Source organism: Cyprinodon variegatus, unplaced genomic scaffold (genome assembly GCF_000732505.1).
Source record: "Cyprinodon variegatus isolate N-32 unplaced genomic scaffold, C_variegatus-1.0 Scaffold70, whole genome shotgun sequence".
Classification (NCBI taxonomy): domain Eukaryota; kingdom Metazoa; phylum Chordata; class Actinopteri; order Cyprinodontiformes; family Cyprinodontidae; genus Cyprinodon; species Cyprinodon variegatus.
The window spans coordinates 127,137-141,145 of NW_015150523.1; the positions used below are offsets into that span (position 1 = coordinate 127,137).

The window sequence follows — 14,009 nt, forward strand, 5'->3', positions numbered from 1 at the left end:
CTGCATTTGTTTTAACCAGGGATGCATTTCATAGATTAACTATGGCCATTTATTGTAATTGCATATAAACCTTCAAAAATAGTGTATTTAAACATCAGGGAGGAAGTTTTGGAACCCTACAATCATATCAAATAAATTAGAGTCTTTCAGAGAAGTTAACTTAGTTTACTTTGTCTTTCAAAAAAGGTAAAAAAAAACAAAAAAAAACACTGGATTTTATTTTCCAAGTTTGAAGATGTTTCGCTTCCCATCCAGGAAGCTTTTTCAATTTAAAATGTCTGAAATTAGCATTGAGGTTGAAGCATTATAGAGTAGCCCAACAAAGCCTAGTTTTGGCTTAGAAAACATGCAAATTAAACCGGAAGAACTGGTCCATCCCTTAGTAATAGGTAGTCGCTGTGGTCTTTGTTAGCCTGAAATACCCGAGTTTAGTTTACTTAGTGAAACACATTATATGGATTAATTACTCAAGAACTGACAGGTCTGTACCTCTGTTAATCACAAATATTTTCCTCATACAACTTTAAAAATTTACATTTAGGATAAGAATATTACACCAGAACAACAGAAAATAATGTTTAATAAAAGTGCATTTCATACATATTTATAGGATAATTTAAAAATGTACTTTTGAACAGAACTATGAGCTGAATATAAATTAATAATTGTTTATTGTTGAACAAGACAGCCAGACCAAATAAAGCTGAGAAATTATCTTTTTTAAATTTCATTTATTCTCAGTTTAAATTAAAACAATTTCATATAAAGTAGTAATACCAGATTACATGGGACGGGAGGAGACAGTGCCACAGCTGCTTTAAAGCTTTTTTTTCTCCATAGCTTAGAAAACTCAGGCAAGGTTTGACACAGCATTGAGTGTCAAAAATGTCACATTTTTATTTTATTTCTGTTCAGACTGTATAGAAGAAGAGGGAGATGCGGAGACTGGATGGATCGAAGGTGCTGCCATTCTCCTCTCTGTGGTGTGTGTGGTGCTAGTTACGGCCTTTAATGACTGGAGCAAAGAGAAGCAGTTCCGTGGCCTGCAGAGTCGTATCGAACAGGAGCAGAAGTTCACCATAATCCGGGCGGGGCAAGTGTGCCCCATCAAAGTGTCTGAGATCGTGGTCGGAGACATCGCTCAGGTCAAATACGGTGAGCAATAAATGAGTTTGCATAGGGCAGAGAAAAATGGTTTGGAGTTCTTTTGACTTTTGTTAATGACTTATGTTAGTGTCATCTTTTTTTATTTTGAACATGAAGTAAATAATACTTTTTGGTTTATTTCTTTTTCTGTTTTAGGTTTTTGCTTTTTAAGTTTTTATTTAATAATTTCAACAATTTTGAGTTTTTGCCCAAAGCGTCTTTTTGGTTTGCTATTGGGGTATTGCCATATCCTGTTACTTGTGCTGTTTGGGGTTTGCCATTTTGGCTCAGAGTGTTTACTTTTTTAGACTAGGAGTTTTCAAGTCTATTGCTCTTGCTTTTTTCTTATTGTTTTTATTTGGTTTGTCTTTACTTTCTTTTGTTATTAATTCTGGATAGTTGGATTTATTCTATTATTCTATTCTATTATTATTATACTAGATTGTATTTCAGTACCTTCCATTGTTTATCACTAATTTAACATTTTTCCCTTGGTAAGAGACTTCTGTTAACAAGTCACTTCTCTGCTCCTGTGTTTCCTTTTTTGTTCTTCCATTTGCATCTGTTTTGCCCTGTACTTAAGGTCTCCGTTTGCCAGAATTAATCTCATCCTCAGTTCTTTTCTGCCTGAAAGACTTCATTAAAATCTTTAAAGACCTATCACGTGGCTCCCATTTTGATCCAGCACAACCAATCGTGACAGAAGCAGTTTGCAAAAAACTAAACTGGAAATATTACCATCTTAAAAAACCTTTTTTTCTTTGAATAAAAATGACTGTAATTTTTTTATGTAACCCCCTTGCTTACTACAGATTGATGAGATAATTATGATGTAACCTAATGCCCTAATACGAGTGTGCAAATATTACTTCTTTGCTTCTGTTGCAGGTGACCTTCTTCCAGCCGACGGGATCTTAATTCAGGGCAACGATCTCAAGATTGATGAAAGCTCTCTGACTGGAGAGTCTGATCATGTCAAGAAGGCTGTCGACAAAGACCCCATGTTGCTCTCAGGTATTTTTTCTTAAACTCAAGCATATACAGCTAAGTTCATTCTGACCTGTACTTGCAGAGCAAAGTACCCAGAGCCAGATCGGATTATTTCTCTGGTTTTACACCTTCATAGACGGGTGGTAGAGATTTATTGGGAGCTTTGAACTACAACGGTAATGATAGAGTACTGATAGAGGCTAAAAAAAAACATATTTTACAAAGTAGAACAGCACAGTGGCACTGTATATGGTTCTTATGGGCCTTACAGTATAATGGTAAGGTAAGGTAAGGCCATGGTTTCAATTTCAGGCTTAGGGTGGTTGCATGTTCTCACAACTCAAGCTCCATTTCTCCCAGGAAGCTTTGGTTTCCTCTCAAAGTCTTAAAGAATTACTTTTAGGGGAATTTGTGTCTCTAAATTGCCCTTAGAGAAAGTGTGTTTGCACATGGTTGTGTGTCTCCATTCTGGCCTGGTATACATGGACATGTCCTGTCCAGTGTGTAAAAAGTTAAGATTATGTTTGTAGCTGTGCACCACAAGCTAAAGATGTACAGTACTGAACATCTGCATTATGTCCCCCTTGCAGTTGCATGTTATGTGATAACTTTCACATAACTCAATGGGGGTGGCAAATATGTTACATGTTATTTAATCCATAATTTAGGACTGTTATATTTTCTTGTAAACACATGTCCAGCTTGTCATTAAGGGTTTTAAGGATCTCACCCACATGCAGCGTAACACTCAGAGAACCAAGGGTAAAAGTTAACATGTTTATTGGCAGATTTACAAAGAACAGAGAGAGAGGTATTCTGCAGGGTAAACTCAGCGGACTGGTGAACCGGAACCGGAAACTAGGAAGGGGAGATCACAATGATGAGTTCAGGGCCCGTAGGAATCATGACTTAGACCTGTGATTTGCAGGTATGGGACTCACGTTTGGGGGGTTCTTGGTTTTCCCTCGGATTGAGTTTGTGGGGTTTAATCAAGAGATGAAAGAACTTGTTGGAGGGCAGACAGGCAGACTACCGTAGGGTCCAGAGGAGTAATGGAGTGGACTTACACAGGGTTTTCCTGAAGAAGACTTGAACGGATCTGGTGGAGTTTTCCCCTTGCTTGGGGTGACTCTTATAATTCATTTCAAGGGGAGTAGAAGGTCCAGGCTTATAGAGGGGATCAGGAAGGCTTCCTACCGGAAAACAAAAGACAAGGCAAGCTTAGACTCAGAGAGACAAGGCAATAGTTAGACTCAGCAAATCTCAGTTTGGCTAGAGTGCCCAATACTGGCAAACACTCTGGCGTCGAGGTAGTGACAGGCCGCTGCTCAAATGTTCCTCCGGTGATGACCCAACAAGCCGCAGGTGTAGGAGGAGGCCCAAACGAGGACAGGGCACCATCTAGTGGTGGAAAGGGAGAACAAAAGAAAACACAAAACTACCCACACAAACTGGAATCCTAAGACAGCTGCCTGTGGGTTAACAAATGAAAAGATGAAATGAACTCAAATAACGATTAAACAGAACTGCACACATATGGAATAAATGTACAACAACATCTATTCAAAATGAAATAGTTTATTAACAAAAATAATTCAACTCTGAGTTAAATGTATTTCAGTTAAAACTTTACTATACTCATCACACTAAACTAGACTAGTACAAAAAAAATGAATAGAAATGGTAAAAAACCATAATCAATAATATTATGCATTGGTATCATGTCAGATTTTATGTTTGAGAACCAAAGTTTATCTTAAAGAGTTAAGGATGATGTCAAGTTAGCGTTTAAACTTATCTATTCAAAATAAAATGTAAATAAAACTTTAAATGATTATCTTAATCTGAAACATTTTGTAAATTGATTCTTAGGTTTATTTGTTTGTTCTCAATAGAATATGCAGAGTTTGTTACCCTTATGCCTTTTCAGGCTTGGTTATGAAACAATGGAGCTAGTAGCTAGTATAAACAAGGGTTCTCATTTAGAAAATACATTTTGGCAATCAAATATGATTGGCATATGAGGGATCGCATAAGCATTAACATTATATCAGTCTTTGTGCTGCGTTCAAATATTATCAAAAGCTTTTAAGGCTTTCCCTAACTTTGCCCATTCTGTAACCTCTGAAGTTCTTTTTGGAAGGCCGAGGCATCCAGAAAGATCAGGAAAGCTTAGCATGTCTGGTCTGCCGAAGCTATGTTAATTTCTTTTCCTCTTAGATAAAAGCCTCCTTGCTCAAAGTTTTCTCTAAACTCTGAGAGAAAGAGAGTCTGGTCTAGAGGTTTCAATTCCTGGGGCCTGCATGGCCTTCATTTATGGGATTTCTTCATGTGGCTGACTTGAGAGGAGCCGAAAAAGAAAAGACAAACATAAGGGAGCAGCGTTGTCCCCAAACACGGTGGGGGACATGATTTATGTCTCTTTGGCAGTGTCTTGTGGTGGTCTTGTGAGAGATGGGGATGTAAGAGTTGGAAAGGAGAGTATAGCTGAGATAAACTGTATTTTCCATCATCATTTATGAAAGTTAACCAGCCTGGATATTGGTCCAGGTTAACATGATATAATGGCTTTTTGCATTACATAGCCCTCTGGTTAAAAAAAGTATGCCCCCTTTAAAAATCACGAATTAAATTAACTGTGATTGAACTACATTTTTACAGAGAGCTGTGCTCAATTTCACTATGGTAAGAAAAAACATCTTTAATATCTGCAAGACGAGGGGAAATTTAGGGGTTTTACAGATCAAAATTTGGATTTTATTAAATGTTGCGTCATGTTTACTACAGTGAGACCATAAAATTAATATTCAGATCAGTTCTACTCTAGTCTGCGTACCAATTCAGAAAAAATGGGGATGTTGAGTATTTGTGACTGCTTTGCTTTCTCAAGATTAAGATGATCCGCCATGATTGCTAAAGTTAGTCTTTATTCCAAAATGTCGTGCAGGGGAATGTTGCCAGCAGCACAGAAGTCAATGTTTTAAGTGGTCTAGCCAATATCTGGACTTAAAACCTAATGAGAAACTAGTTTTACCTTAAAGATGCTGTGCTTACTGAGAACCCACCTATAGATGTAGAAATGTAAGTTAAACATGATCAAAATGAAAGCATGACTGTAGCTTCAATTTAGAACAGTGCCGGATGGGCAAGTATTGGCTTTAACAGATTTGACAGGATTCATAGATTTAAGTTCACAATATAACTTGCCTACAGTGCTTCTTGAATTGAATATATATATTTTTTTCATGTTTCCCCTCAGGCACACACGTAATGGAAGGCTCTGGAAAGATGTTAGTCACTGCTGTAGGTGTGAACTCTCAGACTGGAATCATCTTCAAACTGCTTGGTGCCAGTGAAGATGGGGATGGCAGTGGCGAGGACAAAAAGAAAAAAGAGGAAAAGAAAAACAAAGACAAAAAGGAGAAGAAGAGTAAGTTTCAGAATACTGAGAAGAAAAAAATGTGGTGTCCATTAATTACTCATCCAGAATCCCACATTGCACACACAGGTTAAATAAAAATATGGTTTTACACTGATGGCCAAATATTTTGAATTTCCATTTTTTGTAATGTAAGTTGGTCTTGATCAACAGACTTTTAGATTTTAAGAAGGCTACTTTAAAGTACATTTTTTTAAGCTGGTTTCAGACTGAATTTCAAATCTGATCATTTTTAAAATATTACTTTTTTCCCAAGACATTTTATTGTAATCTATGAATAATTTAAGCTTAAATGTTTTAACTGTAAAAGATGGAATACATGAGTTTTGTGAAGTTTGTATTGGGAACATCTTAATTCGTTAAATTTGTGAAAAGTATCTTGACCTTAAATGAGATTTTTCCATCCAAATGGTTGCTCTCAAAGATGTTAGGTTAAACCTGCAGTATATACTGTACATATCCAGTATACTATATAGCAATTGATAAGGCATCTCTTAGGTCCTTTGTGAGGTCTTCATAAGATTATTTTTGCTATTTCTTCAAGAAATGACTTTCAAATACTGTTTATCAGCAGGTGTTTTCATCCAACAGCACCTGAATGCAAATGGAGCTAGGTAATTTTAAATAGTTTAATGTTTGACATGAAAACCAAAGCAGGGTATAATAAGCTAAAACTACTAAATCTATTTAAGTTAACTAATATCATTAATTTTCAAAAAAGGAAAAATTTTTTGTTCATTTTAAAGGCAGAAAATAAACGAAAAAAAACATAAAGGTGGTGAATATGGTGATGTAGTTACGTGGTTTTTTTGTATATGCAGATGGAAGACAATGTGTGTAGTAAAGTTTTAGCTGTCAGAAGTTTTATATTACCTGAGACAAAGAGTCGAACTTATGCAGCATAAATTGTACAGGTTTTTGCCCTTTTCAGGCCGATTCTCCAGTCGTGAGAGAATATTTTGGATCAAGCTCAGTTTCAGCCTCATCGTATGTCCTGCATCATGTATTATACGGGGGTAATGAGGGGCGATTAAGCCGGGCATACACTGTATGATATTTTCAGTCTTTGTACTTTGCTATAGCTCAAACTGTATAATAAAACTGCAGGGTTTAAAGGTTCAGTACTTACGATTTTTTTACACTGTACGGAGCGCCCAGAGATATTTTTTAGTAAAAACTTACATAATGTCTCTTTATGTTAATTTCTCTGGATTAAGACATCTTTTTTATTTAAAAACTGTTACATTTATTTGACTAACTAACTCTGTGTTCTTTGCAGATAAAAAGGAAGACAAAAACATGAAAGGTAGGCATCACATCATAGTTTCCTACTAACAATCTAACTGACCTTTTAATGCCTATGCAGATGTGAGCTTACTTCTTCTCTTCAAAAAGGTTAGCAATGTCCAGAAATATTGCAGCTGCAACCCAGAATATAATGCACTATGATATAGACTCCCAAACTCCATCATGCTCATATGTGCAGTAAAACCAACAGTAATTCAACCTGGAGAGAATCACACAGAGAAAGAAACAATTAGAAAGATGTTATTGACATAAATCAAATTCTTTGGCGCTCAGACCCCGGCAGAAGATATGAGGATTAGAGTAGTTTTCTCCTTCTTACTGATTACTTCTTTTCAGTGCCATTTTCACAAAAGGAAAAAAATCTTTACCTTCACTGTGACCCGCCCATTTCATGATGATGGCCTAGAGCAGGGGTCAGCAACCCAAACTGCTCAAAGAGCCATGATGGACTAACAAAACAAAAACTAAATCTGTCTGGGGTCGCAAAACTGTAAAAGTCTTATAAATGTCTCGTATGGTAACACAGGCTCTAAGTGTATTATCCCACTATAGAAAAGGAATATGTGGGCTTGAATATATAATAAGCATTCATTATATAATAATAAGCATTGATTAAATGTTTATCCTTGAGCAAATGTCACATAGTAACATAGAACAGCTGCTATCACTATGTATATTAGGTGCTAGAGCCACTTCGTCTAATTTTTTAGCAGAAATGATCACGTTATGCTTTACTGATAGTAGAAAGTCGGTGTGTTGTTTACTGACTAAGTATAACGTAGTTAAAAGCTCAGAGAAGTTGAATTTCCATGATTTAGGACTTTTAATCTGCAGTTAAGGTAATACAGGAACTGAAATAAGGCCTCATTCTGTGATAAAACTTTGCTTTGATATCAACTGATACAGTATGTGTCTTTTTAAAATGCAAATAAGGCAAATTTTATTTCCACTTAACTCAAATTACAATTGAAGTGTAAGGTTGACAGTGTTGAAATTATAAAATATTTTAAACTCTTTGTTTAATCTCAGAAATCTGCAGCCAATAGAGGAGCAGGGGGAAACATCTTTTGAAGTTGTGTGCTGTTCGGCTAAATCGCCACACTAATGTAGAACAAGGGCAGGTTAGTTGGTTGATTCTGCAGAAAATCAGGTTTGAAATTTTTTTTTTAGATCTTTTTCATATTGTCCAAAAGTGTGGTTGACGGCAGGTGATACACGAAGAATCATGAAAAACATGTGTGCAAGTGTTGCAATGTTAAGTATTGCTAAGGTCGCTGTATGATTATTTTTGGCCTTTCCTCTTTTTTGTGGATCTGTCTTACAAGTAGGATAATTTCTACAAGTATTTGGTTGTAGATGTTCATCTTTATGCACAGAGTTTTATAAATGTTTATCTTTTTCTTATGTGAGACATTAAAAAGCATGGGCTTGATTTGACAATAAATAAATAAATCTATTTGGTTACCGGTAATTCATATAGCATAGCTTCACAACATTTGTTCAAGACTTTACAGAGACAATTCGATCAAGCCATACTGTCATGCTTTATGGAGGACCGAAACTGGCAGCGTTAGGAATAAATGTAGAAATAAATGAATGCACAATAAGTGTGATTTATTGGAATCTTTGCTTAATTATCTCTTTGTTTATTCTTGAATTTGTGTTTTTGCTCATCAGTTTTTTTATTTATCCATCTGTATTCATATTCGCCCCATTTTGCATATGAGGAGAGGCTTCAGCTCCTACCTTTAGACACATTTCATTGTTATTTCTGTTTTACTTTCCCACCGAGCTAATTCTGCTACTATTATCTGGATAAATAAGGATTTCGTTTATTTATGTTGATAGAAAAGGCTCTAAAATGGATGCATTCTCATTTATTTCTTATAAAAGAACGTTTGTTATCAGAAGAGTCCATGGCGATAGACAGGAACATCAGAAGAATTTGAAAAGCCTGGACGCCTTTAACAATTAAATAGTGCCAAAGTTGTGTGTTTGCTGATACAAAAATGAGGCAGTTTTGTGAACATGAAGGCAGAAGTTCTACCAAGCCAGTATCTAGATGATTCCTGCTTATAACGCCGTAAATGAGGAGATGGAGAATGCATCTCTACAGCTGGACCCAGCGGGTCATGCAGCCATGCAGCAGCTGTTCTATTGCCACAAAGTTCACACTGTCACCCCAATGCAACTTTGAAATAAGAAATAATAAAAACAATCCCTCTGTTAATTCAGAGCCCCTCTTTCTTCCTGCCATTCTTCCCGACATGGGGTCACAAGAACACAGAGAAGAGCAGATAGCTGCCAGAGGTGGACAGGTCCACTCGGACCAGAGGTACTTTGTTACATGACTCTGAGACGCCCACCAACAAGGCTCATTACAAGCATGGATTAAATTTTAGGTTCTGGTTCATTTTCCTCATTCTGTAATAATTGGCTGCTGCAGGTAAGATTCCTGTATGGCACGTGCTTTAAAATAGCGGGGCAAGATTCCCTGCTATTTTCATTGAGTTTTATGTGAGGTAGAGGACAGCTCACGCAGGTGGAAACAATATGACTGGTTTGGGGGGATTTTTTCTTTAGTTTTTTTTCTTTGAGTTTTTACAACACTAGTGGCTCGTTTTTTGGACAGTAGGCTAACAAGAATGGGGGAGGTAGGGGTATGAGAGAGAGTGAGAGACATGAGGGAAAGGACCAGAGGCCGGATGCAAACCCGGGTCACCTGCGTCGAAGACTAAGGCCTCCATACATGGGTTGAGCCAAACCAATGCAGCACCTGCACGCCCCAATATGACTGTTTTATGATTTTAATTAATCCGATACAGAGACTGCCTATACTGCAGACAGAAAGCTCTCCAACACTGCCTCCCACACGCCACGAGTGCTCTTCAAGGCACTCCCCCAAGATCTTAGCAGAAACCAACAAAATGGTGGCCCCCATAGTCCTGTAGTCCTTGCCAGGAAGCATGTCCATACTAACCTGAAAAAAATAAATGGAGGGAAAGTTATGGAGACTAGAGCGATGCAGTAATATCTAACCACCAACAAGTAGAAATTGAAGCCTGAAAACACCCTTCCCCCTTATTTGCATGAGGTAGAAAAGGCCAGCTCAGAGATATAGTCCCTCGAGCGTGTCCTCCTCCCAATGGGACATGCCTGGAACACCTCCCGAGGGAGGCGGCCAGGAGGCATCCGAAACAGATGTCAGAGCCACCTCAGCTGGCTGGGGCATATAGAAATGTAAAAATTATTATGTATAAATTAATTAATTAACCTCTCTGTTTGTGGGTCTCCTTGAGGATGATAGGGGAAGGTTTTTGATTTCCAGATGCCCATCATTGTAAGGAGTTCTTTTATGACCTTTCAAAGTCTCACCTTTGGTCTGAATGTATGTGGGCAGGCAGACCATAATGGACAAAAAACTTCTCAGAGAAGAACTTTGGCAAACATAAAAGCCTTCTAGTCTTTTGTAGAAAATGCCTGTACTTATTGTGTATAATAGTCTGTGATGACTATCACATTTGTAATGCCCTTAGAGTTAGGTTCAACAGAGAGAAAACCAATGCACACTAAGTCTAAGGGCCCAGTACTTGCAATGTGTTGCAAAGGTGCAGCTCTTTGAGGAAGTGTTTTCCTTGCTATGCACCTCCCCAAAATTTGGGACATATGCTGAAATCTCTGAGACCATTTTTGGCCAACAGAACCTTTCTCTGATGAATTCTGTGGTTCGTTCAATGCCAAGGTGGCCAACATCATCATGCACAGACCCTCAGGACCACCGAGCGGTACTGAGCAGGCAGGACAAGCTGATGAAGTTCTTTTCCAAAGGCTCTTTTGGATGTTTTGTAGAGCAGGTTATGTTTAATGCAAAGCTTTGGATATTCTGTCTGCAGCAACCCAACATCTGGGTTGTGTCTGTGAGCCGACATACGCTTGACCTATTTTTATATGGTGTAGAACAATGCTGATGACAGGGTCTGAACTTTGACTTTGTATTAGTTCGTTGTGGCTAACCTGCACCAGTGGGCTTACACCAATCAGTGTCAGATCTGCATAAACAGCTGGAACAGCACCTGGGGGATCTCCAAGTTGGTCAACAACTGGTTGGATCACTGCAGCTTTCTATTATGGATTGACAGTACAATACCCTGGGCCCCGACGGTAGAACATCAACCCACTCGCCATTGCTCTCCTGATGGTTTCAGGAGAGCATATATATATATATATATATATATATATATATATATATATATATATATATATATATATATATATATATATATATATATATATATATATATATATATATATATATATATATACTTGCACACATCACTTATCTCTTAAACACAGGACAAAAACTCTTCATCTACTTTTGACACTTCTTGGTAGTGCCTCCTTCCAAAGTTCTACTTTTGCTGCCTCTCGTGCTTTTTCTTGTTATTCCACATTATCCATCTCACACAGTGGCTATGCCCCTGTGGTCTAAAAAGGCACCAGGTGCTCCTGACTTTGTTGATGGTGATTAGGAGCAAGAAGATTATCGGCATTAAGCTCGACAGCTGCTTTCCTCTCCTCCCCGCTGCTGGTACCTTCTTGTCCACTAATAACCTTATTGCATAGATAAGATCAGCTTGCTAGAACACATGCTTGCTACAACACACACACACACTTGCACACACCAACACACATTTACAAACAGACATTGGAGCACACACACCCTTCTTTCTGACAGTGTTGCATGCTAACCCTGCTAGTAGTTTTACTCATAAAACCATGGTAAGATGAGGAATAATCTCCTTTGGTCAGGGACTTAATTAACAACACTGATAATATGTTGTGACTCAACACATCACAAGAAAGTAACACTGGGATTAGACTACTTTATCCATGATAAAAAAATTAAGAGTTTATATTTACACTGTTGCTGTGCTGGATTGGACATCTTTTGTCTATTATTTTGAACATGCTTTGTTAATGTGACTGGCCATACTTAGAAAGGAAACAGTTCTGTTATAACTGAGTAAAGAGGCGGGATTTGCTGAGGAGTCGCCAATTAAGGGCAGTTTACTTTCTCTGGTTGGCTCCACCATCAAAGGGGGGGGGGAGTATTGGGAGATTAAAATAGTTTACTCACCGAAACAATGCCAGTGGCCCTTTTTTTTTTAGCTGTTATCTGTTCAATTGAATGAATCATCCAGGTTGTCTTTCAAAACGGATTCGATATAATTGCTTTCCATAAACGTCTCCTTTCTGTAACTGTACCTTTTAGAAATATACTGTATGTTCAGTTTATATACGCAGATCATGTGCAGTCAGGTTACGCTAGGGAAAATGGCTCTGGTTGAATGTGATAATTCTGACTTGCATTCGGATGCTTTCATGCCAAAAAGCTGGCAAGGCTCAGTTTGCTACGTCCATCTAAGGTCCCGTTGTTTTGATGACGATCATCAATCAACATGTGAGGAGTTGAATGTACGCACAGGAAGCACAAAGCATCTCACAATCTGTACATCTGAATGTGTTGCTACTCCAAGCACCTAAAGCATCAATGAGTCAGTAATGCGGTCAGCTAAAAAATCCTCTTTGTAGTCATTTGGGTTATTTATTTATACCATAAAGACACACATTAAGTTCATTCAGTTGTAGCATGTTTCTCATGGCACGGACACTCTTTTTTTTGGGGGGGGGGGTTTGTATCCTTTTTCTGTTTTTGTTTATTTCTATGTTAATCAGTCACATTTGCTTAGCCCCAGCTTGGGTTCCTGCCCAGCTATTCTGCATTCCTCTATCTAGGCTGCGGTCCATTGGTCCTCAGAAGTCTAAATGATGTTTGATTCTGTCCGGTTTATTTATTTAGGGCCAAATCACAACAAATGTCAGCTCAAGGTCTTAAAAGAAGAGGCTCGAGTCTCTTTATAGTTGCTTTTACGGTTGAGTCAGATGTCATGACCAAGTAAAGCAGGGGAAATATTGTTATTAAAGCTGAATCAATTCTTCCTTTGTCCACACAGGGAAAAACAAGGATGGACCAACTGTGGAGATGCAACCACTTAATGCTGATGGAGAACCAGAGAAGAAGAAGAAGGCTCTGCCGAAGAAGGAGAAATCAGTCCTTCAAGGGAAGCTGACCAAGTTAGCTGTACAGATCGGCAGAGCAGGTACAAAAGGCAGCAAGGGGTTGATTTTATTTTATTTTTTCATTTTGAATTAGAGTTCCTGCATAATGAAAATAATTTTGATATTTCTATACACTCCAGAATTTGTATTCATGGTGGTTGATTAGTTATATTATAGTAAGTTAATGAAAGATTTGTAACCTTGCATAAGGCCTCTAAAAGCCCTAAGCCTCCTTTGCACTGATTCCGTCATTCCTGCATTTCCCTCTTTGTCACAAATAGAAGGCATTCCTGTGGATGAGTCAAATCCCCCCAGCTCTATTGTGCAGTGGCATGATGGCAAGCCCTTCTCTGTTGTCTGTCAGGAATATAGATCTAGGCTATTTTTGATTAATGGAGGAGCAAAACACGTCAATGTCTAAAAACCAGATGAGCCAGACATGAAATCTGAGATGCGAAGAATAAAGAATACCTGGTTAAATTTAGGGGACTGGATGCAGGAACAGATCAGAGATGTTGACTTTGACTGAATTGAGTCAGACCGGAGTCACAGATTTGAAAACTCTCCACTTGACTTGGTTGTATTGAAACGATCTTATCACTTGACTTGATTACTAATGACTTGGACTAAAGACTCTACAATTCTATGACTTGATGCTCTAAAAATGCTTATAAAAATAAATCATCCAAAATGATGCCATTTATAACTTAATATTTAGTGGACTGTTTACTCAGTTCATTAAAACCACTGATCTCTATTTATTCACTGGATTGCTCATAGACCGAAAAAACTGAAATCACCTGCCGCCATCTTGGTACTCCCAACAATCAAAAAGTCATGCCATAAAAATGTAAAATGTGAAAATCTGGCCCTTTTTTTTTTAGCTGTTATCTGTTCAATTGAATGAATCATCCAGGTTGTCTCTTAAAACGGATGCCCAAAAATATTAGTTGTAGTTGTAGATCAATTCGATATAATTGCTTTCCATAAACGTCTCCTTTCTGTA

At 37.8% G+C, this 14,009-nt stretch overlaps 1 protein-coding gene across 1 annotated transcript in view; it reads left to right on the forward strand.

Moving 5' to 3' along the window:
- LOC107083200 (plasma membrane calcium-transporting ATPase 1-like) overlaps positions 1–14,009 on the forward strand; it is a 53,129-nt gene that overhangs the window by 18,484 nt on the left and 20,636 nt on the right. The window contains exons 4-8 of the mRNA XM_015372217.1: positions 916–1,155; positions 2,035–2,160; positions 5,396–5,566; positions 6,855–6,881; positions 12,898–13,044. Of these exons, the coding sequence (XP_015227703.1) occupies positions 916–1,155; positions 2,035–2,160; positions 5,396–5,566; positions 6,855–6,881; positions 12,898–13,044 (711 nt within the window). The remainder of the gene's footprint in view (positions 1–915; positions 1,156–2,034; positions 2,161–5,395; positions 5,567–6,854; positions 6,882–12,897; positions 13,045–14,009) is intronic.